The sequence below is a fragment of the Sus scrofa genome, chromosome 13 (genome assembly GCF_000003025.6).
Source record: "Sus scrofa isolate TJ Tabasco breed Duroc chromosome 13, Sscrofa11.1, whole genome shotgun sequence".
NCBI classification, from domain to species: domain Eukaryota; kingdom Metazoa; phylum Chordata; class Mammalia; order Artiodactyla; family Suidae; genus Sus; species Sus scrofa.
The window spans coordinates 200,048,096-200,076,019 of record NC_010455.5 but is presented as its reverse complement, the minus strand read 5'-3'; the positions used below and the strand labels follow the sequence as shown (position 1 = coordinate 200,076,019).

Here is a 27,924-nt window from a genome sequence, read left to right as displayed (position 1 = left end):
GGACAGTGACCTCCAGTGGCCATGAGAGGAGGTGGTGAGCGAGTCCCTCTCACCTCTGTATGCAGAAGTGTCATCTGCCTTCCCTCTGGGCCTTTGTTTCCACACCTTGCTTCTGCCCCGTCTTGTCTCTCACCCTCTCTCTGCCAAAGTAGGGAAGGCCCAAGTCTTCAGAGCTGTGAAGAAACTTGAGATGAATTTGTCCAAAGTCCTGTCTCTCCGAGACACACCCACACCGGGTGAGGGAGCGGAGACTGAAATACAGCCATTAACCCAGAGGGAAGGTGCACAAGGATGGGTGAGTCCAGCTGGGACGGGGAGATGGGCCAGTCATCCCCAGGGACTCGGGACCCACGTTATTTATTTATTTTGCTTTTTAGGGCTGCACCTGCGGCATATGGAGGTTCCCAGGCTATAGGGGTTGAATCATAGCCACGGCAATGACAGATCCAAGCTGCTTCTGCCACTTACACCACAGGTCACGGAACACCGGATCCTCAACCCACTGCACAAGGCCAGGAATTGAGCCTACGTCCTCATGGATACCAGTCTGGTTTGCTTCTGCTGAGCCATGACGGGAACTCCAGGACTTATGTTACTTAAATGGACACTGACAGTTATTTTGGTAAGAAGAGTCAGGTGAAGAAGCGAGTGCTCTCAGCAAAGACAGCAGGGGTGGCCACAGGGGGACAAAGATGAGCCGAAGAAGGACAGGCTGTGACTTACCCTCCTGCTCACTCTTGTTTCCCCAGGAGGCCCTTGCCCTGGACACCCTACTTGAGGAGGCCCCTTTCCCAAGGGCTCGAGCATGGTCACTGGCAGCAGCCCTGAGCCACCACGTCCTGGCCAAGTGCCCGGCCTGTGATGGAGCCCTCGCTTCTGCTGCCAGGCAATCCCGAATCTTCCCCCCCGCCCCCCGCAGGCCGGGGCGGAACAGCCCTGCCTCCTCACCCCAGGCACCGGAAGCCCCATCCAACTGCAGATCCAGGTGCTGGGCAGGTTCCTACATGTGAACGCTAAGCAGGAATACTGCCCAAGGGTCAGGCTGGCCCCCGCTGCGGGATGCTTCCCCAGCCACCACAAAGATGGAAGCAGGGGGCTTTAGATCAGGACACTGAGCTGACACCACCTGGGCTTTACTGCCGCTTCTGTAATGGACAATCAAGGTGACAGGTGACAGGCAACTATGCCTGTAAACACACACTTCAGCCGAAGTACGTCTGCCCCCTCCCCGCCCATCACCCCTCCACTGAGTGTGGCCAGGGAGCTGCCACTCACGGAGACACGGGGTCCGTGATCACTCCTGCCTGCCCAGGATCAACCACTGCAAAACACATCTTGCTCCAGCCGCAGGAAGCTTAAAAAAGACCTTTCCCTCTGAAGAGCTGATGGCATCGCCCACACATGATCCTCTCAGTTGGCAGCCCTGGTAAAGCAGCTTTACTGCCAAACAGTGATGAACCAGAGAAGAAAGAGCTTTCAGTGCAAATGCACTTAACCAGCAGAAACCGTCTCTGGGGAAAGCTTTTCCTCTCCTGACTTCCCAGCCTCAGCCGTGCATCAAATCACTGGAGGCGCCTAAAGAATCCTGATGTGTAGACCGTGCTGCAGACCGAGGGTACTGGGCCTCCGGAGGCGGCACCCGGGCATCCAGGCCTGGCAGCTCTTTGGGTGACTTCAAGGTTGAGAACCACCAGACCAGACGGCTGCTATTTAAAATGTCTCCATGTTGAATGTGACCTGCGTTGTGACAATTCTGCATGTACCCACCTGCCAGCTCTCCACACCCTAAATCATCCCATCTGCCACCTTCCCTTGTAAAGGGAGCAGACGTGTCCGGTTAACTAGGTTGTGGATTAAACAACAAGGTGGACCTTCTTTCCAACTCTCTTCCTGCTGCTGACCCGACATGAAGAAAGCCAGTTCTTCCATCCTCAGCAGCTTCCTGCCAGAACCTGGATCTGCGGGTCCTGAACTCGCTCTCTGACCCCATTCAGACAGGGAAGGGGCCCTGGGGGTACCCTTACCTGTGTGACTCATCGTGTTCATTGTGTCACAGTGACGGCATCAAGCATCACAAACTAGGAGTTCCCGTTGTGTCACAGCGGAAACAAATCTGACTAGTAACCATGAGGTTGCAGGTTCGATCCCTGGCCTCGCTCAGTGGGTTAAGGATCCAGAATTGCCATGAGTTGTTGTGTAGGTCACAGACGTGGCTCAGATCTATTGTTGCTACGGTGTAGCACAGGCCGGCAGCTGTAGCTCCTACCCTGGGGAGCTCCATATGCTGTGGGTACGGCCCTAAAAAACAGAAAAAATAAATAAAAATAAATTACTAAATGTGATTTAAAAAAAAAAAAGTCATCTGTAAACTAGGCTTGAGGTGAAGCAGCCACATTAGCTTCTTGGGCTCCACCCGCTGCCACCTCTCATCCATGTCACCAGTGCCTCTGACGCTTCTGTGGCGACAGCACTTCATCCGTCTCAGCCCACCAGTCCTCTTTACCACCGAGAGGGACAGGAACACGCCAGCAGCCCAGGGGCCAGAAAGCAGAGGCACAAACCACTAAGGAAAGGTATTTTTTGGCTTTGAAAAATCAACCTAGGAGTTCCCTTGGGGTGCAGCGGGTTAAGGACCTGGTGTTGTCACTGCAGCAGCCCAGGTCACTGCTGTGGCATGGGTTGGATCCCTGGTCCAGGAACTTCCACATGCCACAGGTGCAGCCAAAAAAAAAAAAAATTGTTAACCTGTGTGGATACCAAATTGTATATAAAGTAAAATCTCAACTTTCCCCACAACACAGTAAATAACACAACAACAAAATAAATAAAATAAAATAATACAACAAAATAAATAAAATAAAAACTTTAAGAAGGAAATACACCAAAACATGACCAAGGGTTCCTTCTGGTGGTGAGACGATGGGTGACTCCACGTCCAATCCCTTTTTCCTACTTTCCTCTAGTTTACTAACTTTCCAGAACGAGCACTGTTACCTTTAAAATCTGAACGCAATTCACAATCTTCAAATGATCAACTACGTAGAAGCTAAGTTGATCTAATAACCAAACCCACTAAACTCAACAGAATAAACCTTCCCTAATTCCATGTCCTCTAATTGCAGCTGTAGGAGCCGCCCGCGGCATCTGTGCTTTCATCTACGCAGTCCACGGGGGGCTACTGACTTTTACACCAGGTAACGCTGAACTGCTCCAGTCTCTGAAACTCGTCAAAGAGAGACAGTCTATTAAAACGTCCACATGTCTGAGGTAAAAATGTAAATACAAGAGCAAACATCTTTCTGGAGATTGGTCCTGAATCTTCTGCTAAAGAAATGAATTTGCGAGTGTCCGTCTGGCTCCGTCTGAGGCCGCTGGTCCCAGGTGTCGTCCGCCTCGCCCCTCCACCCCGCTGGGCTCACGGGGTCCCCAGACCTGGCAGCCTTCAGGCACCAGCCAGGGCTCATCAAGGGTCCAGGCCTTGGGGCCTTCCTTGGGCTCACTGAGTCTGGGCCGCTTCAGCTCCAGAGGGCTGCCCTGCGGGTCCCCAGGCACCTCTGAAACGGGATCAGATGCATGGTTGGCAGGTGAGGGAAGACTTCAGGTTAAGAGCAGACATTTACAAGATCAATTTCATGTCCAGACCAGGAAGTGAACTGCCTGGCCAGGGCCTTTCTGGATCGAAGGGGAAGAGCTATACCAGAGGTTCTCAACCAGAGACGACTGTGCTTCCGAGGGACAGTGGGCAGTGTCACTGCAGAATGCCATGAGTTGGAGAGGGGAGAGGTACCGGCATCCACAGGACAGCCCACAGGGCCCCAGCACCAGGGTCGCAAACCCAGCTCCACACCACCCCTGCAGCCACCGCAGGCCTGGCAGTGAGCACTTCCGGGGAGGGGTCTCCCTGCTGAGAACACATGGGCAGCCAGGGAGTTTAGACAACAGGTAAACTTGAACTGACCTAAAGTTAGGCGGTGCTGATTTCCAAAGGAGGAGACAGTCTCACTAGTTAAAGTAAACAAGTAACAGTATCACTTACCTGATTGGATTTCCTCTGTGGAAGGGCTGGATGCTAGAGGGGTTGGTATAGAATTCGGCGGGCTGTCTGTCTTTAGGGTATTAAGTTTATTCTCCTTGATTAAAAAGAGAAGTAGAAGGTCATTAGTATATTGGGGAATTTTTTTTTTTTTTTTTTTTTTTTCTTGCAGCGTGTCGCAGCTTGATGTGGGATCAAAGTTCCCAGACCAGGGATTGAACCTGGGCCACAGTGGTGAAAGCACTGAATCCTAACCACTATGCCACCAGGGAACTCCCTCATCATATCAAAATGGAAGGTCATCAGTATCATTAGCATCACTGTGTAAGATACCAAATTTCAACACCACTCAAAGCAAATATTTAAAATTTACAGCTGACCATATCATGCCAGGCATTGAATATAATGTTGATGTGCCCCTTACTAAGGATCTTGTACTAAGTTAAACCATCACATACATTAAGTCAACTTAAAACTTAACCAATCATCTAAAGTTTCAAAACCTGTGTTTTGTTAATCACCCCGTGACATGCTGAACACTCTGCTCGATGCTTCATATATAAGCCTGTCAGTTTCCACGATGGAAAAAGCTCCAAACATAAGACGGTTCTTTTTAAAAATCTAGGGTCTTGGTTCTCGACAACATTTTTTAAAATTGTAAGTGCAAGAAATTAAGGGAAAAACTTTAATACCAAAAATATTTCAAAGAACCTTTTCCTGCTACCTCCCCTCACCTAAAAAATAGAAAAAAAAAAAAAAAAAAAAAAACATTGCTCATCAAAGAGTCAAGGGAGTTCCCGTTGTGGCTCAACAGGTTACAAACCTGACTAGTATCCATGAGGATGCAGGTTCAATCCCTGGCCTCTATTAGTAGGTTAAGGATCCAGTGTTGCTGCGGCTGTGGTGTAGGCTGGTAGCTGCAGCTCCGATTTGACCCCTAGCCTGGGAACTTCCATATGCTACAGGGTGGCCCTAAAAAGCAAAAGAAAGAGCCAAGCCTGGCACCTAACCCACATCATGGATCTGCCAGTGGAGTCTCGTGAACACGGCAGAGCATGAGAGGCACGTGACACTTTCTTCATCTGTCACCCCCACCCTTCCTGCTGCAGCCCCTCCCAGCCGCCTCCCAGTGGGGTGCATATGGAAGGCTAGGCGGTGGGGGGACGGGGAGAAGGCAGTATACCGTCAGAGGTTTGCGGTAAGGAAACCTGGAGGCTAACCGCTGCCTGATGACGGGACCGTGCCGAGCAGGTCTGTCTGCAGTGGCCTCAGGGACGTTTACCAGCCAGACGGACGTGGCCAGGGAAGAAAACAACTAACTGTGCATCACCTGGAGGCCATCCAGACCAGACGTACCGTTTCCAGGGCCATCTGCCAGACGCCCATCTGTTTTGGAGCTTTCTGTCGTGGAAACCACGTCTGACAGGCTTATATATGAAGCATCGAGCAGTGTTTAACATGTCATGGTGATTAACATGACCCGGGAAGCTGCTCCTTTGACTTCCTACCTGTGCCCGGTGCCCGCTGCTGTTCTGGGCAGGAGAACGCAGGTAAAGAGTGGGACCCACTCCTGTCTCTCGGGGCCTGTACTCTACCAGGGCGACAGCAGTGTAAATCACACACCTGCTACTGAAAGTGATGTGACAGAGAAAAGGGCTGAAGGGACATCCAAATGGGTTCTCCAGGAGGACCCTAGTGTCACCCAGGGGCACAGGTGTCCAGGGCATCCCTGGAGGACAAGGGCACAGAGGCCTCCAAGGACAGCGGTGCTCTGGGAACCCAGCTGGAGAGTAAGGCCCATGGGACGGAGGAGAGCGAGGGGCAACCGTGCGGGACCCAGGACGGCGGGTGACCACAGAGCCGAGCACAGGAGCCTGGACCTCATCTGACAGGGAGGAGACGAGACCCAACAGAGGTCTGCCGGCAAGGAGGTGGCCCTCTCAGACCTGCCTCTCTGCACTCTCACCTACTGAAGGGTGGGGCTTTCAGTGGGTACTGTATTTCAACTGCAGGGACAATGTCTTTTTCCGCCGCAGTCCTCACCGGGGTGTTGACTTGCTCCAGGCCTGCAGCGTGTTCAGAGTGACCCTCCGGGGCGGGTGGCCTTTCACGTTCTGACTGCTGGCCTGCAGGGTCTTCTCCTCTGAGGGTGCTGCCCAGAAGCCTCTGGCGGCAGGGGTGGCCGCAGGGGTGTCCTTGGCTGCTGCAGGGGCCAGAGACTGCTTCCCTGGAGGGGGGGTTGCAGAGGGGCTGCTGGGGTCCTGGGCCCTGCTGGTGGGTGTCCCTTCTACCAGCCTGGGGCCTGGCAAAGACTGGGTCTGACTCTTGGTTTTCTTCGCTGTATCAGGCGTTCTCACGCTCAGAACCGGTTTCTCTTTCAAGGGTATTCCAAGCTCATCCTTCTCAAACGTCACGAAGGAACAGTAACCATCCGTGGAGGAAATGGCCAGGAAGGCCCCGTCGCTGGACCTTTGTTCCAAAACAGGAGCGAAAGTGAGCAGTTTTACCAAATCTCTGGGCTGTTCTTAGCGCTCTCACTACAGTGAGGAAGGGAAGTTCAAGCAAGATCACGAGCCTTGTTTGAAAGTAAAGTCAACGGAAAAATGACTGGAAACGTTCAGCGTGAGCTCCTTCCTCACACCCTGTCCCTGCCCAGCCCTCCTCAGGGACCCGGCATCTCTGCAGCAGCATCAAGTTCACCAAATGCAGGTGAAATGGCCTTTTTTCTTTTTTTCCCATGATAAAAAGAAAATCAGAGTTCCCAAGAGCCAGAAATAGATGATGGGGTCCAAGCAGGCACTGGAGGCTGAACCAGGGAGCCCGAGGGTGCTGAGGACCCAGGCAGAAAGGCAGGGGCAAAGAGACCCCTCAGGACAAGCACAGTTCTGGTCTGTGCAGCAGGGGCCCGGCAGTGGGGGGGTTCCTCCCGGAGGGCCTGGCCAAGTCCCCAAAGGACCAGCGAGCCCAAAGAGCCTCCTCTTACATATATATATATTTTTTGTTTTTTAGGGCCTCACCAGCGGCATATGGAGGTTCCCAGGCTAGGGGTCGAATTGGAGCTGTAGCTGCCAGCCTACACCAGCCTCAGCAAGTCAGGATCTGAGCTGCATCTTCAACCTACACCACAGCTCACAGCAACGCCAGATCCTTAACCCACTGAGTGAGACCAGGGACTGAACCTGCGTCTTCATGGATGCTAGTTGGGTTCGTTAACCCCTGAGGCATGATGGGAACTCCACCTCCTCTTGTTTTATGAGACCTGGATGAACCCCAGGCCATCCGCCTGGCATCAACACCCACTGTGGTTACAACGGGTAGCAGTACTGTATCAAGTCAGCAACGGATTTCCTTTTAATGCCGATTCCTTTTAAAGGAAAGACTAGTAAATATGGACCAAAAGAGCCAGCTGTAGGATAAAATGCTCCCTGACCTGGGGGGCTACTCCAGGGGAACAGACACTGTTCCCTGCCATCCACCTTCACTCTCCCAGCCACTCACCAGGAAATGTCGCTCAGGGTGTGGTAATGTATGTTAGACACATAGCCAAACGGGAACAGCTGCTGGGTGTCATACAGAAGCACGGAGTCTTCGGAAGCCACAGCAAACACCAAGCGGTACGGCAGGCTCACCAGCTCCACGCTGGGCTCTGCCGAGGGGCCAAAACAGGGACAGAGGGTCAAACAAGCAAAAGCCAAGTTCCCAAAGAAAACAACAAATTTCTCGCCCAAAGCCCTCTCCCTGGGAACAGAAGTGACACGATTTTACTCGAGACTAGTTTGCTAGATGCCTTACAGAAGAATTCAGCTCTATTATTTTATATATGAGTGTATGAATCCAGAATAATTGGAATCCCACCATGGCTCAGCAGTAACAAACCCGTCTAGTATCCTTGAGGATGTGGGTTCAATCCCTGGCCTCACTCAGTGGGTTAAGGATCCGGCGTTGCCGTGAGCTGTGTGTAGGTCACAGACCTGGCTTGGATTATGTGCTGCTGTGACTGTGGTATAGGCTGCCAGCTACAGCTCTGATTCAACCCCTAGCCTGGGAACTTCCATATGCCACGGGTGCAGCCCTAAAAAGACAAAAAAATAATAAAATAAGAAGAATCACACATGAACCAATGAGGACAGTGTGTTATGACTCCAAGACTCAAGGGCACCTGAGGTCCAAAAGGAAGAGAAGAAAAAGATGTGCGACCCTTCAGGGTCACTGCCTGATAAGGAAAAATCAAGGTCACATAGAAACATTTTATCAAGTGATTTTTTGTTTTTCTTTTTACCCCTTTTTAGGTCTGCACTTGTGGCATATGAAGTTCCCAGGCTAGGGGTCAAATTGAAGCTACCGTTGCCAGCCTATGCCACAGCCATAGCAACACTGGATCCTTAACCCACAGAGCGAGGCCAGGGATCAGACCCTCATCCTCATGGACACTAGTCGGGTTCATAATCCACGGAGCCACAATGGGAACTCCAAGTGATGTTTTAATGTTGTCAGGTTAATTACAAACATTCACGTAAGGGATAGAAACTTCAAAGCAGCTTTTGTGTTTTCTGATTTACCCTTTGGCTAAATACCAGGCAAAATGTATGAAACCAGGGTTTTTAAGCCACTGTCCCCCAGACAATCAACAGCGGCAATCCCTGAGAGATGGGAAGCAAGAGCGGTGAGCCTACATCACCTCCGCTTACTGCCTAGAGTTCCCAGGCCCAGCAAAGGTGGAGGGAAAGCAGGGGGCGAGAGGCAGACGCCCTGAGCCAGGAGGCCAGGAGGCCAAGGCAGCCGGAGCCAGGGAGAAGGAGGAGAGATGGAGCTACAGGGGCCCTGAGTCTTCAGCTGAGCTGCCCAGTGCTCCCGTGTGAGGAGAGGACCTGGGGCCAAGCTGACCAGCGCACAGGCATAAGGAAAGGAGCTGGGGTAGGGCTGATCAGTGCACACGCACAAGGCTGGACAACTACAGCGAAGAAAGAACAATCTCGGAGTTCCCGTCGTGGCGCAGTGGTTAATGAATCCGACTAGGAACCATGAGGTTGCGAGTTCGGTCTCTGCCCTTGCTCAGTGGGTTAACGATCCGGCGTTGCCGTGAGCTGTGGTGTAGGTTGCAGACGCGGCTCGGATCCCGCGTTGCTGTGGCTCTGGCGTAGGCCGGTGGCTACAGCTCCGATTCGACCCCTAGCCTGGGAACCTCCATATGCCGTGGGAGCGGCCCAAAGAAATAGCAAAAAGACCAAAAAAGAAAAAAAAAGAAAGAACCATCTCTGGAGCTCACCCAAGGCCAGAAACGGCACCTATACCCACCAGCCCAAGCGGAAAGGCTTCCACCTCACGGGCATCACCTCGGGCCCTCCTGGGGCTCTGCCTCAGTAGTGGAGCGGTCTAGGGCTGACCGAATGCACCTGAGATCCTGCATGATAAAGCCTAATGGCAGGACCCCTAGGGGGCAAAACGTTTCCCAGCCACTTCACTGCATCCCAGAATAAAGCTCTAGAATATTTATAAGAATGAAAATGTCGTCAGCATCCACTGAGATAAAATCCACAGCATCTAGCATCTAATAAAAAACTACTAGGTATGCAAAGAAGCAGAAAAATATGACCCACGAGGAGAAAAAAAATCAAACCCAAACCGTTACACAAAGCCATTAAAAGAATCATAAAAACTGCATTCTGTGTGTTTAACAAGCAAAAGGAAAGATGGAAGATGTTAAGGAGAGATGAACACTACACGGCCACAGCTAGAAAATTTGCAGGATGGCACCACGAGCAGATGGCACAGAAGATTAGTGAATTCAAAATACAGCTGTAGAGTTCCCTTGTGGCACAGTGGGTTAAGGATCATGGCTCAGGTCACTGCGGTGGTGCGGGTTCGATGCCTGGCCTGGGAACGTCCATGTCCCATTTCTTTTTGGGTGCAAACAACAAAATTCAGCTGTAGCGACTCCCCAAAATAAGATACCGAGAGGAAAAAAACAAGTAAACAGAGCATCAGAAAAGCTGTGGGTAACTTCAAACAGCCTAATACCTGTGTAGCTGGAGGCCCTGAAGAAGATGAGAGAGAGGATGACAGAAAAATATTTGAAGAAATAACTGCCAATTGGCACAACATTGTAAACCAAACTACATTTTATTTATTTATTTATGTATTTATTTATTTTTGTCTTTCCTAGAGCCACACCCGCAGCAGATGGAGGTTCCCAGGCTAGGGGTCCAATCGGAGCTGTAGCCACTGGCCTACGCCAGAGCCACAGCAACTCGGGATCCGAGCCACGTCTGTGACCTGCACCACAGCTCACGGCAACGCCAGATCCTTAACCCACTGTGCGAGGCCATGGATCGAAGCCACAACCTCATGGTACCTAGTTGGATTGTTAACCACTGAACCATGACGGGAATTCCCTCAACATTTTAATTAAAAAATTTTTAAAAAGAAATAACTGCTGAAGTTCTCCCCAATTTGATGAAATCTATAAACTCGTAGATCTAAGAAGTTCAATGAACCTCAAGCGCAAAAGCAACATGAGGAAAACTGCAGCAAGGCACATGGTAATCAGACTGCTTAAAGCCACCGATAAAAAGTTCAAAGCAGGGAGTTCCTGTGAACCACATACGGGATCACCTCTCCCCACCCCACTGGTGACCTGACTCTGAGAGCAGGACACCACCCTGCGGCTCCAGCATACCTGCTTCCACCGCCGGCCTCAGCGCAAAGTAGACGGGGCAGCAGCGGACAGCGAGGGTCGCCTTCCCGGGACATGGGAGGTGGGCGATGGGCCTAGAAGAGGAATCGTGCTTTTGGTAAAAGGCACCGTCGATCAACAGAAGCAAAAAGAAAGGATAAACATTGCAAATGCGGCTTCGGTTGCGTACCTTTTCAGATTTTTCCTGGAGAAAACATAAGTTGTATTCGTTACATTTTCACCAGATTCCACACATCCAGCTGGGGAAGCAGGAAGAGGAAGGCAAGGCCATGTGTTATTAAACGGTCGACCAGCAGAGACTCAAAGCATCCAGTTCCGGTTTGTAAAATATTTTCCCCGAGAGATTATTCCCTGGACAATGTTTTTGTGACTGAGGACAAAGGCAAATGTTCCATCACCGTCTGGGCTCAGCCCTTTACTCTGGTTCTACCCCTTGAAACCTCCCCTGAGGGCGCAGCCACCCAGCAGCCGCTTCCAGGCCTGGGCAGGAAGAACATGCAGCAGGGAGCCTGAGCCCCAGAAGCCCTCTGCCTGGGAATCCAACTCCTGCTGCTGAAGGCTGGGATCAGACCCCCGGACGCCTCCTGGATTCTGACCTCAGTTGCGCCCCAAGTCTGAGACTCGGGCCTTTTCCCATCTGCCTGATGGAGCCCGCAGGCTGCCAGGAGACCAGCCCTCTGCTGACGGCTCCAGGAGGGGTGGGGGTGGGGCTCCCGCATCTGAGAGCTCTTGTACATTCACCGCAGGCTGTACTCAAAACCCGGTCAGGCCTGATCGGAGAATGACCGTCACACACAGTTGCTCTTGGGAAAGTCTCCCTGTTTTATGTTAACGCTTCCTGATACACAGACACACACACACAATCTTTCACGGGACCATTTCATGCCTCCTGGGTGGGCAGGAGATAGTGCCAGTAGTCTTGCCACCCTCTCCCCATCTCACCCCATCCTTCCACCCACATATAATCCACTTTAACAAACCATTGGCTCATTTCTATATTTCCTACCTGCTCACATAACTGTTACCACCGGTTACAACTGAATTGCATATATAATCATAGGGTGCTTTTAAATCTGTCTTACAAAATGGGGTATCATTTACACTTTGGCTCATTTCGCTTTTTCCAGTCAACTACCCACGAAAGTTAACCTACATGAACAGATGCAATCTTTCTTTAGTGGCTGCCTTATTCACTGGCATGAAAATACTGCAATTCAGTCACCCATGCTGTTAATGAGTTTTGTGTGTTTTGGTTTTTATAACTAGGAACTATGCTCACAAGAAACATCCTTGGGCATATATACTGTTATGTACCATGTTTTCATTTCTTAAGGGAAAGGGGCAGACTGGCTGAAGAGTACATGCCCGTAGCAGTTGCCAGACTACTTTCCAAAAGGCCGTAACAATCCACGGTCCTTCCAGCAATACCCATGCCCTGCAGACCTGTCAGACACAGTTTTTACTTTTTTCAGTCTGAAATGAATCAAGTAATTGTCATCCCTTAACTTGTATCTCCTTGATGATTACTGGGTCTCCAAACATTTTCCTGTGTGTGCTGATTTGCATGTAGACTGATTCTTCTACAAACTGCCTTTTTGTTTTGATTTTGTCTTTTTAGCGCCACACCTGCGGCATATAGAGGTTCCCAGGCTAGGGGTCGAGTCGTAGCGGCAGCTGCCGGCCCACACCACAGCCACAGCCAGAGCAACTTGGACTCTGAGCTGCGTCTGCGACCTACACCACAGCTCACTGGCAACGCCGGATCCTTAACCCACTGAGAGAGGCCAGGGATCGAACCCACAACCTCATGGATGCTACTGAGGTTCGTTTCCACTGAGCCACAAAGGGAACTCCCAAAGTGCCTTTTTGTAATTTTCACTTTTTTCTTCAGTTTTCCCTTTTTCTGTTCTTCTGGCCAATTTGGAAGAGCCATTGTCTATGATATCTATTCGAGTCCTCTTTCCAGTTCCATCACATGGGTACCAATTTTGCTCACTCTTACTTTCTGCCCTACAAAAGCTCTACATTCAAATACAGCAAACAGGTCTATCAGTTAAGAGCCTCTGGGTTTCCAGTCTTGGTTTGGTATTACCCATTCCTAGACTGTCCTCCTCCATTTTCCTGCAAGAGTTTTACATTTATCCCTTTTATATGTGAGTCCCCAATTCGCCTGAGATTTACGTTTATATGTAAGCTAGGTGTCCAATTTAGTTTTCTTCCAGAGAGCTGGACGTTTCAGTGCCGTTCACTCAATAATCTACTCTTCCCACCCAGGTCACTATGAAATTCCCTTTTATCCCAGGATCTATTTCTGGATTCGGTTCTGGTCCCTACTCTACGAGTTCATCCTATCCCAATACCATATTGATTTGACAATAGTAGCACTATAGTATCTCTGACATCTAGATAAGCAAACGCATGCTCAAGGATTATCTTTTTTTTTTTTGCTTTTTAGGGCCGCACTCTCGGCATATGGAGGTTCCCAGGCTAGGGGTCAAATTGGAGCTGTGGCTGCTGGCCCACGCCACAGCCACAGCAACACAGGATCTAGCCACACCTGCAACCCACACCACAGTTCACGGCAATGCTGGATCCTTAACCCAGTGAGCGAGGCCAGGGATCGAACCCACAACCTCATGGCTCCTTAGTCAGATTTGTTTCCACTGTGCCACAATGGGAACTCCTTATTTTTCATATTTTTTTTTTACTATTATTTACGTTTACTCCCCTAAACAAATCCAAGATGTCATCCCTTTAAAAAACCAAAAACCTTGTATGGGATCCAATTAGAATGTTAATTTTTAGAACCTGAAATTTCTCTCCACTTGTTTAGAACTTGTTTTATAACCATTAATAAGGCCTTCTAGGCTTCTTCATAAAGGCTTTGTGCCTTTCTTATTAAATTTTTTGCCTATTCATTCCCATGTTATTCTGGGTTTTACACTATTATGATGGAGTAACTGTCCCTTTTACATTTCTAAGTACTTATTCTAGTGCAGAAGACATAGACTTTATGTATTTTACAATATCTAGCCACCTTATTAATTTTTTAATCTCTTGGATTTTCTAGAAATACAACCCTATCCCAAAGTTTTATCTCTTCTTTTCCAATCTCTGCAATTTCATTTCCTGAATTTATTAGCACCACCAAGAATGGTAACAGCAGATACCTATCTCGTACCCGGTTTTTTTTTTTTTTTCCACTTTTTAGGGCTGAACCCGAGGCATATGGAAGTTCTCAGGCGAGGCATCAATTCAAAGCTTCAGCTGCCAGCCTACACCACAGCCACAGCAACACAGGATCCAAGCCGCATCTGTAACCTACACTCCAGCTCACAGCAATGCCAGATCCTTAACTCACTGAGCGAGGCCAGGGATTGAACCTGCGGCCTCATGGATGCTAGTCGGATTCATTTCTGCTGCACCACAATGGGAACTCCTGGTACCTGATTTTAACTGAAAATATCTTTAGACCTGCCATTTAGGAAAGGTTTGTTACCGAGTTTAGTAAATAACTTTTAATATACTTAAGCAACTACTTATTCTTGGTTCTGCCCCCCGCCGCCCCCTGCCAAGCCAAGGTCATTCCCACACGTTCTCCAATCTCTTTTAAAAACTTAACTCACACATACACATGTATGATTCACACACTCTTGGGGGCCTCCCCTGCCCACCTGGCTGGGACACTTGGTGACAAACTGACCTGTGCCCTCCCGTTTGGCCAAGCCTTGGATCATGCATGGATTTGCACACAGGATGTAGCCCAGTCATGGCGAGCAGCGGACTTTCTCTGGGACCACATGGGCAACAGCGCTGCCCTGGCTGATCCTGCTGGGCACAAGCTCTCGCCTTCTGCGGACAATGAGCCTGACTGTCCTCTGATTCCACTCGCCTGTCACACTCGACCATTGCACTCCCACAAGTTATTCCAACCAGCCTGCCTGTGTCTAGACCCTGTCACAACAGGCTGCTTCATTACTGAGGAGAATAAAAACAATAAGGCACTTTATCATTAGTTTTAGAACAATGATCTCCAAATGCATGTCTAGAGAAAAGATATTCATTACAATTTTGTTCAGGTTGAATTTATCTAAGAGAATTTATACATATCACTCTAGTCTAGTGGCTCCCAAATTTGTCTGCACATTAAAATCACTGGAAATCTTTTTAAAATTCCCCAACCCAGGCCATACTCCAAACCAATTAAAACACTAACTCTGGAAGTAGGACACAGGTGCCAGTATTTTCTCAAGCTGCCTGGAGGTTTCAACGTATGGATAAACTGGGGACCAATGCTTCAATCAGAATTTGCTGAGCTGAAAAGAACATCACAAACTCAGGAGCAGAGACGTCACCACTGATGCCATCGTGCCCTTAAATCAAACGCTTTGTTAGACACACCTGGCGTGAGGAGCAAAGATCCATCCGGAGTGAAACTAAGTCTGCGGAAGAAGGACTTCATGCTGTCATCATGGAACATCCGGTAACTTCTTGCCTGCGGCAGAGTCGAAACATTATTCCACATCTTCGCGTTCACAATAAAGGCTTACCAATTCCTATATTTTCTTTACATGTGGCCATTTATTACTGACAAAATAATAAGGGAAACCGAAATAGATTACAATCAAATAATCAGACAAGACTGAAAGATTAATTACTCGTGAACGCATGGCCCATTTTTGGTAAGGACCGCCATGTGTGTTGATGTCTATGCGTCTGTGTGGTTCTACAACTATTAAACAAACCTCTGTAGGAACACAGCCCACACTGTCAACAGTGGTTTGTCTGGAGAATGAGACCAGGGGAAATGCAGAAGATGAGAAGGAGCCCTTTGCTCGTTATCCGTGTGTATATATTTAGAAGAGCCTTGGAGTTCCTGTCGTGGGTCAGTGGTTAACGAATCTGACTAGGAACCATGAGGTTGCGGGTTCAATCCCTGGCCTTGCTCAGTGGGTTGAGGATCCGGTGTTGCCGTGAGCTGTGGTGTGGGTTGCAGACGTGGCTCGGATCCTGCATTGCTGTGGCTCTGGTGTAGGCCGGTGGCTACAGCTCTGATTCGACCCCTGGCCTGGGAACCTCCATATGCTGCAGGAGCAGCCCAAGAAATGGCAAAAAGACAAAAAGACAAAAAAAAAAAGAAAAAAAAAAGAGCCAACTGAATGAACTCTTTTTTTTTTTTTTTTTTTTTTTGGTCCTTTTTAGGGTCGCACCTACGGCATACGGAGGTTCCCAGGCTAGGGGTCTCATCGGAGCTGTAGTCACCAGCCCTCTGCCAGAGCCACAGCAACGCGGGATCCAAGCTGTGTCTGTGACCTACACCACAGCTCATGGCAACACAACATCCATAACCCACTGAGCAAGGCCAGGGATCGAACCCGCAACCTCATGGTTCGTAGCGGATTTGTTAACCACTGCGCCACAACGGGAACTCCTGAATGAACTCTTTTTAAAAAGAAAATAGTAACCTGATCATCTTTTCAAATAACATTTCTCCAACACCTATGTGGAACAGCTTTTGCTGCCACACACGGACAGTTTATAAACATTAAGCATTTAATCAATCCTCAAGACCACAAGGAACCAGGCATAAGCCTCCTAACTACACGTGTCACCTCTCAGGTCAGCTAACTCACCCGCTCCCCCAGGACTGGATTTGCATCTCATCCCTGCTTTGTTCCAGGGAGCACCTTGCTCTCGTTCACCTGCGTGCCTGCCTCAGTCTCAGGTTCCTTTAGGACTAGGCTGTTTGCGTCACTTGCCAGGCCTCCCATTTTTTCCCTGTGTGTTTATTAGCATGTTTTCACTAAGCTTGTTGTGATCCGTATAGCAAAACATAATGTTGTGAATATGAAAAATATTTAGTGACTTTTTAAAAAAAGAGGCTGAGAGGTGTTAAATTTGCCCAAGGTCACGTGGCTAAGGAATGTTGAAGGCTGCATGATACCCGAGCCTGCGCCTGCATCCTTTTGAAGAGCCACAGTGAAGAAGCATATTAGTTCAGAAGCATACTGAAAATTAAAGGCTCATGGGAGTTCCCATCATGGCTCAGCGGTAAAAAACCCAACTAGTACCCATGAGGATGTGGGTTCAATCCCTAGCCTCACTCAGTGGGTTAAGGATCCGGCGTTGCCATGAGCTGCTGCGTAGGTCGCAGATGTGGCTCGGATCCCATGTTGCTGTGGCTATGGCTGTGGCTATGGCTGGCAGCTGTAGCTCCTGGCTGGGAACCTCCATATGCTGCAAGGGCAGCCCTAAAAAGACAAAAAAAAAAAAAAAAAAAAAGGAAAGAAAGAAAATTAAAGGTTCTGAGAGTTCAAGTCAGAGGTAAAGATTCCTATTTAACTGTATTTAATAGTGGTCCCTACAAAGGTCTCTGACTCTAGAATGGAAATGTCAAGACAACCTAGAAACGGTGGGTGGCGGCGGGGGGCAAGTTGCTCCAGGGGCTCATGGTTGGGGGGTGGGGAGAGACAAAGAAAACAAAGTGATGGTGAATCAGTGTTTCACTTGCCAGTTTTTTCAAAATCCTTGCTGCTCCGGGGTACCAGCCCCAGGGCTGGGTCTCTGCTGTCCGCAGCCAGAGTTCCCCAGCTACCTGGAGGAAGGTGTACTGCTGCTGCCTGACGAGCCGATGCTCGCCCCGCCTGCCTTGCTGGTGTCTAGGGCTGGGATCCCCCGGTCAGCAGTTCTTGACCCTCAATGCACCTCCAAACCCCAGAGGCCCTGCCTACTCTCGCCAAGTGAATCCCACCTCTGGGGGTGGGGCCCAGGCACCCACACTTTTAAGTGCCGCCCGGGTGACTCCTCAGTACAGCCGGGGGCTGGAAACCCCCATCCTCCACCATTGACTCCTCCCCTGGCCTCCAGATGTCCCCACTTCCATACGGGCCAGCCCGGCCCAGCACACTACCTGGGACTTGGCGGTCTGAGAGAAAGTCATGTTATAGTTTAGGTGCTGGGCCCTTGAGACCAGCGATTCAGTGGCGAGATACAGAGAAGCTCAGGACTTCCTAAATCCCAACTAAAGCACCACTAAAATGGAATCTCAAAGCATTTCATACCTCTCCTTCGGCCCCTACTCCAGACAGCATCTTTGACACATTAAAAGCCACACGTTTCTTCTGAGTGCTGTATACCCTCAGGATCCTAAATAAAGAAGAAAAGTCTGATTTATCTCTTTTTTTTTTCTGTCTTTTTAGGGCCGAACCTGCAGCATATGGAAGTTCCCAGGCTAGGAGTTGAATCGGAGCTGTAGCCACCAGTCTACACCCCAGCCACACCAGATCCGAGCCACGACTGCAACCCACACCACAGCTCAGGGCAACGCTGGATCCTTAACCCACTGAGCGAGGCCAGGAATCAAACCCGCAACTTCACAGTTCCTAGTCGGATTCGTTTCTGCTGGGCCACAATGGGAACTCCTGATTTATCTTTTGTAGTAAATAAACTATGTTCTGCATAGAGACAACCTATTACCAAAAGTGAAGATTCCTTCAACAATTTTTGGCCTGCAGAACCATTTAACAGCGACTTTCACATTTAACCAAATGACAGAAGCAAATATTAACCAAAAAGATATCACTAATGAAGTGGGGAAATAGGTCATAATTTCTTTCTCTTTTTAGGGCCATACCCACAGCATATGGAAGTTCCCAGGCTAGGGGTCGAATTGGAGCTGTGGCCACCAGCCCACGCCACAGGGATGCCAGATCCAAGTTGCATCTGGGACCTACACCACAGCTCACAGCCTACCTATCCCTGCCCTTGCTCCTTAACCCACTGAGCAAGGCCAGGGATAGAACTGTATCCTAATGGATACTAGTCAGATTCATTTCTGCTGCGGCTTGACGGGAACTCTATGGTTTCAGTTTTCATTGAATGCTTCAATTCATCACAGGAGGTGAACTTGAGGCCTGGCCTTACATTATTTCAGGTCTTGGACATTTGGCCCAGTGGCAATCTATCTGGCTGTTGTGAAGTTTATTTTGCACAGACTAGTCTTGCCCTCAAGGATTTCCAAGAGTAAGGAAAACACCAGCAGATAAATTGATTGTTGGTAATTCCTATCATTCCTCTAGCTAATCAGACTGTTTCACTCCTGACTGCCTGAATAAAACACATACATCAGAAAATAAATGACATTTGGAATGTCACAGGAGATTCCACGAAACTAAACACTAACTCTTCCTTTGTGCTTTCAGTTCAGGGCCATCAGAGGTTAAGTTTGTTATAGTTAAAAGTAATTATGGAAATATTTACAAGGACTATTATGACTAGTGAGCGACATGCCCAGCACCTCCGATTTTTTAATTCCTAGTTCCGAGAACACAAATTATTAGTAATCACAGCAATAAGACCTCCTTTCAGAAGAGACAAAATAGGAGTTCCCTTCCTGGCTCAGCGGTTAACGAACCAGACTAGGAACCATGAGGTTGCGGGTTTGATCCCTGCCTCACTCAGTGGGTTAAGGATCTGGTGTTGCCGTGAGCTGTGATGTAGGTAATAGACACAGCTCAGATCCCAAGTTGCCATGGCTGTGGCACAGGCCACAGCTGGAGCTCCAATTCGACCCCTAGCCTGGGAACTTCCATATGCCGAGGGTATGGCCCTAAAAAGCAAAAAAAGGAGAGAGACAAAATAGCTTATGCTCATACTAATTTGAGTTGTCAAAAACTGTAGAAATAAACTCCAACCAAAGAAATGAAATGTCCAATCCAACTGCTAGGTACCTCTTCTTGCCTAAGTCATATTTATGAGATTTTTCTTTAAAAGTTGCCCATGAGGAGTTCCCGTCATGGCTCAGTGGTTAACAAATCCGACTAGGAATCACGAGGTTGCAGGTTCGATCCCTGGCCTTGCTCAGTGGATTAAGGATCCAGCATTGCCGTGAGCTGTGGTGTAGGCTGCAGATGTGGCTTGGATCCCACGTTGCTGTGTCTGTGGCGTAGGCTGGTTGCTACAGCTCCGATTCAACCGACCTCTAGCCTGGGAACTTCCATATGCCATGGAAGCGCCCCTAGAAAAGGCAAAAAGACAAAAAATAAAATGAAATAAAAAAATTTTTTTAAAAGTTGCCGATGAAATTCAAATTTAATTCAAAGCTCTTTCTGCATTCATTTGCCCATTCAATAAAGATTAAGTACTAACTTCACATAAGGCTCTTGTCTAATTAGTTCCGATTTCTTACTATGTTGTAAGAATAACAGTAAAATGAAATGCTTTGTATGAAACCAAGAACAAAAGCATTAAAGCCAGGCTCTGGTTTATACTGGATAGACTATAATAAAAATGCCTCTGAAGGAAATTTCAAGCAAACAGAGATGAAAACAACTTGCCAAACACGAACTTACCTGTCACAGCTCAGGGTGGCCACATATTGACCCAAAGGATCCCAGGTTACTCCTTGTACGTAACTTTTATGTTCATTAAAAATGGAGATCTTTTGTCCTACGAAGAAAGCACACAACATCATTAACAAGAGCTACTCAAGCACAAATGACATAAACAGTACAACTGCAGTATTATTCCTTGATGCCATTCCATCGTTCAGCAGCTGGTAAGAGACTGACAAACTCCATGTCAGCGTCTGGGGACCAAGGATGACTTCACACAGCCCGTCCCCCAGGGAGCTGACAGCTCATGGGAGGGACAGACTCTCCAGCAGGCACTCCCCCTTCGTCACAACTCGGAGGACGAGGGTCACAAAAGAGTGAGTCACAAAAGAGTGAGCTGAGTGCAGTCCTCCAGGTCAGGCAGGATGCAGGGGGCAGAGGAAGGCATTCTGAGCAACCCCCCCCCCGGGGGGGGTGTCAGCTTAGGCCTCTGGAGCAAGGACAAGCAGCCGAGACTGCTCGTGGGTGTGAGACCCTTGGGTGTGAGGAAAAGGTTCTGGGTGTTCGAGGTGATGCTCAGAGGAACGCTGATGAGCTGGAACACGACCTGCATCATAAAGACAGACTGGACTTCCTGCAGTGGCGCACTGGGTCACTAGCTGGAGCTCTAGGCGTAGGGTGCAGCTGTGCTCGGATACGTTCCTTAGCCCTGGAACTTCCCTGTGCCACAAATACGGCCATAAAAAAAATTAAAAAATAAAGATGAAACAGAGGTTTTGAAAAGAGTCCAGAATGGCTTACCAGTTAGGAGGTGACAGACCAGGTGAGAGATGAGGGCCTGAACTAGAGCAATGGGTACAGGGGTAGGAAAAGGGCTCTGGGGGAATTATTTAGAAGGTAAAACCAGAAGCACACAAAGACTACCTTAAAAGGAGGCAGTTAGCAGCCTTAGCCAGTCTTAGATTCCTGTCGTGGCTCAGTGGTTAATGAATCCGACTAGGAACCATGAGGTTGCAGGTTCGATCCCTGGCCTTCCGTGGGTGAAGGATCCGGCGTTGCCGTGAGCTGTGGTGTAGGTCGCAGATGCAGCTTGGATCCCAAGTTGCTGTGGCTCTGGTGTAGGCCGGTGGCTACAGCTCCAATTAGACCTCTAGCCTGGGAACCTCCATATGCCATGGGAGTGGCCCCAGAAAAGGCAAGACAAAAAAAAAAAAAAAAAAAGAAGAAGCCTTAGCCAGTCTCTAAAAAACCAAAAACCAAATCCCTCTTCTCTGGGGCGGGGCCTGCACCACCTCACTCACTCTCCTAAGCTTCTCGCCTTCCGTTCACTCAACTCTGTACCCTGGGCTTCAGCTCCTCGACCTCCCCACCACCTGCTAAAACCGCTGGCCCCCAGGTCAGTTGCCAGGGTCCCGCTAGGGACCTTTGTGTGTAAAACACACTGCACAAATTTCTGCTAACTTTCTTCCCTGCTCCCCTTCTTGAAGATCTTTTCAGGGAGTCGGCTGAGATTAAGGTGCTGAGAGGAAGGGTGAAGAAGAGGGGTTAAGGAACACTGCGGAGGTTCGGGGGAGCTACTGGAAGAACAGGAGGGGGATCAAACCTCACGGGTGAAAGGACCCCCCATCCCCCACCCCGAGGCTGGTGAGGATGAATCTGCAGTGGCCTAATCTGCAGGGTGGCAGCTTTGTGAGCAGCTGTGCTCATCCTTGGACTAGGAAACTGTCCCTACTACACACAGATCCTGGGCTGTGGTCTGTCTTGGTGGGTCAGGTGGAAGTTAAGGGTCTCTGTTCACACAGGATCCCCCCAGGGAGCAAGTGGGAGAGAGAAAGTAAGAGAGGCCAGAAGGGCTGACAGACCAGGAAGTAGAGGGCTCTGGGGACCTGAAGGAGAAGGTTCTGGCAGGAGAGCCAGACACCTGGCTTAAGACGTCACTATCAGAGCAGGTAGATGACAGGCCTTCCAAGAGGCCCCGCTGAAGAACTGTGACTGACTGACAGGACAACTGGAGATCAAGTGAAGTTCTTTTTAAAGGGCCATCTGGAGTTCCCGTCGTGGCGCAGTGGTTAACGAATCCGACTAGGAACCATGAGGTTTCGGGTTCGGTCCCTGCCCTTGCTCAGTGGGTTAACGATCCAGCGTTGCCGTGAGCTGTGGTGTAGGTTGCAGACGCGGCTCGGATCCCGCGTTGCTGTGGCTCTGGCGTAGGCCGGTGGCTACAGCTCCGATTGGACCCCTAGCCTGGGAACCTCCATATGCCGCGGGAGCGGCCCAAGAAATAGCAACAATAACAACAACAACAACCAAAAAAAAAGACAAAAAAAAAATAAAATAAAATAAAGGGCCATCTTTCTAGCAGTTAAGGATCTGCCATTGTCAGTGACATGGCTCAGGTCACTGCTGTGGTTTGATCCCTGGGCTAGGAACTTCCTCATGCTATGAGCACTGCCAAAAAATAAAAGAGGAGAGGAAGAGGTTTAGGTGAACATGTCAAGCTCTTGAGTGCAGGACTACAGGGGGTAAAGAGCAGTTTACTGGCTTCTGGCACTTCACTGCTACTTTCCTGCTACAGTAAGCTCTCACACATCTAACTGTCCCTCTAACTTGAGGACAGGTTCTTTCAAAGCAGTGAGGTGCCCCTGGCTTTCCCGGATGTCCTAAAAATGGACCCCATCTACCCCAACATCAAGCATCCAATGCCCCACTAATTATGATGACTTGATAATCTTCCAGAGACTCCAGGTTCCATGAAGGCAAGGATCAGCCTTGTCCCTGTCCTGTCTGCACCCCCAAGCCTTGCAGCAGCACCAATAATTTACCAGTAACACCACTGCTGAGCCTCATACATTCCGACTGAGCCCTTAAAGACAAGGTGGATCTGTGGCATATAGGGCTAATTCCTAACTTGCTGAGCCAAACACCTGTTTCAGTTCGCTGAAGAAATTCTTCTGGGAGTTCCCTGGTGGCTCAATGGGTTAAGGATCTGGCACTGTCAGGGCTGTGGCTCAGGTTCCAACCCTGGTCTGAGAATTTCTCTATGCCATAGGCTCAGCCAAACAACAACAACAAAAAGCCATGCCATTTAAAAATAATAATAAAATAAAATAAAGGTTAGGTTTTTTTTAGAAACTTAGAATATTCCTCCCCCTGATAATAACAAAAACATATCAGCTACCTTTACTGACATCCCATATGATGGCCGTGTTATCCACAGAGGCAGAAGCCATCACATTTCCATCAGCTGCCCAGCAAATATCATACACGTCTTCTAAGTGGCCCCTAGAATCCAAGGAGGAAAAAGAAATTTTTGCCTCAAGGAGAGAAAAAAAATGTCGAAAATTTAAAAGCAAATTCAGGGAGCACACGTTCGACTGGAATCTTAAGACATTTCCACTGGGCTATATTAGCTTTTGCTATAATCTACTACCTTCAAGGACGCGTGTATCTTTAAAACCGATTTGAGGTTACTAAGGAAAATGTTGCAACAGAAACTAGGAAAATCCATTTTTTACCTTTTAAACGATTCTTGTGTCACTGTCTTACATAAGTAAAAGTTTTAAGTGCAATATGAAGTAAAAATGTGAATCAGCTTCATGTGCTCAGATTGTGGAGATAAATCACCCCCAGGCCCCTCTCAGGCTACCTCAGGGTTTTCACCACCGTCCAGTTCTCCTTGTTCAGCTGAGCCTCATCCTCGTCCTGAAAAGCAATCTGTTCTGGCTCCTTGTTATCATTCACCTTCCACAACAGAATGACAGCATCTGTGGAGAAAGTCAAGGAAGGATTTCTATCCTTCACGCCTGGATTTCTCGGGTATTGAACAGTATCTACGCTGTTCAGCAGACACCAGGGCCATGAGGGTTTACTTCTGAGACTGGGCAGAAAAAGCAGGTTTGCCTTCCAAACAAAAACTCCAAAATCACGAGTTCCCATCGTGGCGCAACGGAAACAAATCTGACTAGTTACTATGACGTTTCAGGTTTGATCCCTGGCCTCACTCAGTGGGTTAAGGATCCTGGCGTTGCCGTGAGCTGTGGTGAAGGTTGCAGACGCGGCTCAGACCAGGCATTGCTGTGGCCCTGGCAGAGGTCGGCAGCTACAGCTCCGATTCGACCTCTAGCCTGGGAACCTCCATATGCCGTGGAGGCAGCCCTAAAAAGAACAAGACAAAAAAAAAAAAAAACAAAAAAACAAAAAAACAAAGAACAACTCCAAAATCAAACTCTTACCAGATCAGAGCTGTACAAGGAAACCTTAAAGAGGGTCCCCACGCCAGCAAAACACCACTGCCAAGCGACTACGTTGACAAACCTACAGACACAACCTATCTATAAGTGGCTAAACGTGGAAGAACAGAGCCACCAATTCAGGGGCTGGCGAATCCCTCCCACCTGTGTAACCTACAGCTCGCTCATTACCATCTCGAGGCCTCAGTCTCCTTACCTGTAAAAAGAGGCTACTAGCCGTGTGCACACATCACAGGCCTAGTGTGAGGATTAAATGAGGTAATACGCAAGGCGCTTAGGACAGAACACCCAGCACATGCAAGCCTGTCCGTGTGTTAGCAATGAACACTGTGGCGCATCAGACACCTCGGCCTGACATCGTCAGTCATCCGAATCCCCTAATTCCCCACACATCACCTCCTGACCATGACGCAGCCGCCCCCTGAGCAATGCCCGAGGAGAATGAAGGAGCCGGTGGTATGGACACATGCGTTCTCTTTCTAAATTAACTGGAATCAGGGGAGCTCAGCTTCAATCGGCCTGACAGACAGACCCTCTCCCCATGCTGACTAAAAGCAGGCTTCTGGGCCTTCAAGGCCAAGGGACTTGTGCTGCCCTGGGCAACCCCACAGAAGACTCTGGCCAGCACCCTCCCACCCCCCATGGGGCTGCCACTCCCACCTCTCCCTCTACACACACACTGCGCATCAGGGCACCGAATGTAACCGGGTCTCTCTTCCTCCTCCTGCAAGTAGCATCTGAGATTTCTGCTTTATTTTTTAAATTTTTCTTTTCTTTAGGGCTGCACCTGCAGCATATGGAGGTTCCCAGGCTAGGGGTTTAATCAGAGCTGTAGCCACCAGCCTACACCACAGCTCACAGCAACGCGGGATCCTTAACCCACTGAGCGAGGCAAGGGATTGAACCCAACTAGTAACCTCATGGTTACTAGTCAGGTTCATTATCCACTGAGCCACGACGGGAACTCCTTTATTTTTATTATTATTATTATTATTTTTTTTTTAGTCTGCTTTATTTTTATTCTGACTTCTGGACTATTTTAGTTTTAGAGCATGACAAAAAGATTTATCAGACCTTCCCCTGTGGCTCAGCAGTAATGAATCCGAATAGTATCCCTTAGGACACGGGTTCAACCCCTGGCCTTGCTCAGTGGGTTAAGGATCCGCATTGCCTTGAGCTGTGGTGTAGGTCACAGACAGGGCTTGGGTCTGGCATTGCTATGGCTGTGGTGTAGGCCGGCAGCTACAGCTCAGATTTGAACCCTAGCCTGGAAACTTCCATATGCCATGGGTGCTGCCCTCAAAACCAAAAAAAAAAAAAAAAAAAAAAAGATTTACCTTTTCTGTATAGTTCTATGCCATTTTAAGCAGAAAATATGAATCAACTACTCCTACCAGACAAACATAATTTAGAGGGCCCTTTAGACAATACTCCCTAGGCCAATTAATGATTCATTACACAGAGACAGAATGGACCGCGATCACTTAAGGACAGTAAGCCAACAGTCCAGCAAGGCCAGGACAGTTGCCTTGGGACTCTGACAGAATGGCAGGCCCCTTCCAGCCCGGTGGGAAGAAGTGGGAAAGGGGCTACTTTCAAACGGGCCTTCTCAGTTTAAGCTGGCAGTGTTCTACCCCGTCACACTCCCCACATTATTTTGCAAAACCATTTAAATGACAGATTGAGAGGGTCAAGTGATCTCTAAAATCACAAAGTACACCTAGCGCAAATCTTGCTCTTGAATATGAGACACATGGAGATCTGAAAGAATTCTGACGCTGAATACTCACCATCCCCTCCTGATGCTAAGATTTCCCCATTTGGAGAAAAACGCACAACGTTGACAGCTTTGGTGTGGCGAGCAAGGTTGGACAGAAATTCCACAATGGCCTTTCCATCTGGTCCTTTTTCCACCTTCCAGATCTGTTGATGTGAAAACATTTGTTCCAGAGTTCCTGCCGTGGCTCAGCGGTAATGAACCCCAACTAACCTCCATCAGGATGTGGGTTCGATCCCTGGCCTCGCTCAGTGGGTTAAGGATCCAGCATTACCTTGAGCCACGTTGTAGGTCACAGACCTGGCTCAGATCCCGTGTGACTGTGGCGTAGGCTGGCAGCTGCAGCTCTGTTTCGATCCTTAGCCTGGGAACCTCCATATGCTGCAGATGTGGCCCTAAAAAGAATGAAAAAAAAAAAAAAAAAAAAAAAAAAAAACCTGTTCAGAGAAACACAGCGAGCACTCACTATACTGTGTCTACTAGACCAACACTATATTTACACTCAGAACGAAAACTGAATGTTTCTTTTGAAATGTAAAATGAAGTAGCTGCTCTCTGAAACACAACCCTGCAGTCCCACTGCCAGCCGTCCTCCCTCCCACCTCTTTCTAGGGCAAGCTGTTCCCCAAGAGGAACCTGGCTCGGGATTCTAAAATAAAGGGCATCCAGTGACATCAATCTAGGAAACGGGACCCCAGGAAGAAAGCTGCTCTTTTGCTCTCATGGTTGACTCCAGGCCCTGAGAATTTATCCCTCGCGACTAAATGATGTCTCTGTGTTTGTTGATATTAGTTATAAATAAAAGAGTGGAGAAGGCGGCCTCAGGGGTGCTTCCCCGCCCTTTCTAGCTCCGCCCCATTTACCCTGACAGTGGTGTCCACGCCCGCGGACGCCAGTCTGTGGATCCTCCCCGCGGTTCCATGCTGAAAGTCCAGGCTGTACACCGGCTCCTTGTTGTGCCAGGCGATTTCGCAAGTGATGACTTTCATCCTCCTGAGTCTTGCAGGGGCAAAATAAAATTCCTCGGGAACCGTTCTTTCTCCAAAGACGGAGGAAAGCTGAAAATCGTTGGTACAAGTTGAATATTAAAGCAGGAATGATGTACTGAAGGCTTATTATGAGCCAGGCACCCTGCCAACCATTTAAAATGCACGCTGTATTGGGAGAGGATGTTAATGTTAGCTCGCAAGTTCCACCTAAAATGGTTCGCCGAGTCTTGGCTGTTCTGCTTCTCCTCCTGCTACGGCCAGGAAAACAAAATGGAACACCCAGGCAGAGGAAATCAAGGGACCGGGCTGGCCAGGCTGCACGCCCGCCGCTGCTTAGCGTAGACTGGGGTTGGGGGGGTGGGGTGAGCAGCCCAGAGCGCCGGGGCCGGGCCGCCAGCAGGAGAGCCGGCGGCCGGGCCATCCCCGGGCAGGAGGCTGCCTAGGGTAGGGGTTGCCCAGGGGAGAGGGCCGCTCCGGGGAGGGGCTGTACAAGGAGCGGACTGAGGCCCTGGGCGAGAGGGCAGCCCCCTTCCTGCCGCTCCGGACCCGGCTCTGGGCCCGGGAAACCGAGACCTGACGTAGGCAGGGAGGAGGCCGCACCGCGCCAGGGACGCTCGCACGAACCCGGGCTTCTTGGGAGCTATCCCCGGTCCTCGCGGCGGGCCCTCGGTAAGAGCTTCTCGCCCCGCCCGGCCAGGCCCGGGAACCGCGGGGACGCGGGAGCCAGCCACGGGGACGACTTACCTGCACGGACCGAGTGAGGACCCGGCGCCGCCAGCTCCCGCCGCCTCGCGCGCCGCTTTTCGCGCGCTGCAGGCCCCGCCTCCTCGTGGGCGGGATCTCAGAGGC

General features: G+C 49.4%; 1 protein-coding gene across 1 annotated transcript; it reads right to left on the bottom strand.

Annotated features, from left to right (window-relative positions):
* CHAF1B (chromatin assembly factor 1 subunit B) lies at positions 1,118-27,924 on the bottom strand. The gene is given in 15 exon segments (XM_013982578.2): positions 1,118-3,554; positions 4,037-4,111; positions 4,114-4,130; positions 6,077-6,502; positions 7,532-7,679; positions 10,710-10,801; positions 10,897-10,966; positions 15,129-15,222; positions 17,789-17,873; positions 20,078-20,174; positions 23,238-23,341; positions 23,706-23,823; positions 26,100-26,232; positions 26,950-27,144; positions 27,820-27,924. Coding segments are annotated over 14 exon segments (1,815 nt in total). The 5' UTR covers positions 27,076-27,144; positions 27,820-27,924; the 3' UTR covers positions 1,118-3,324.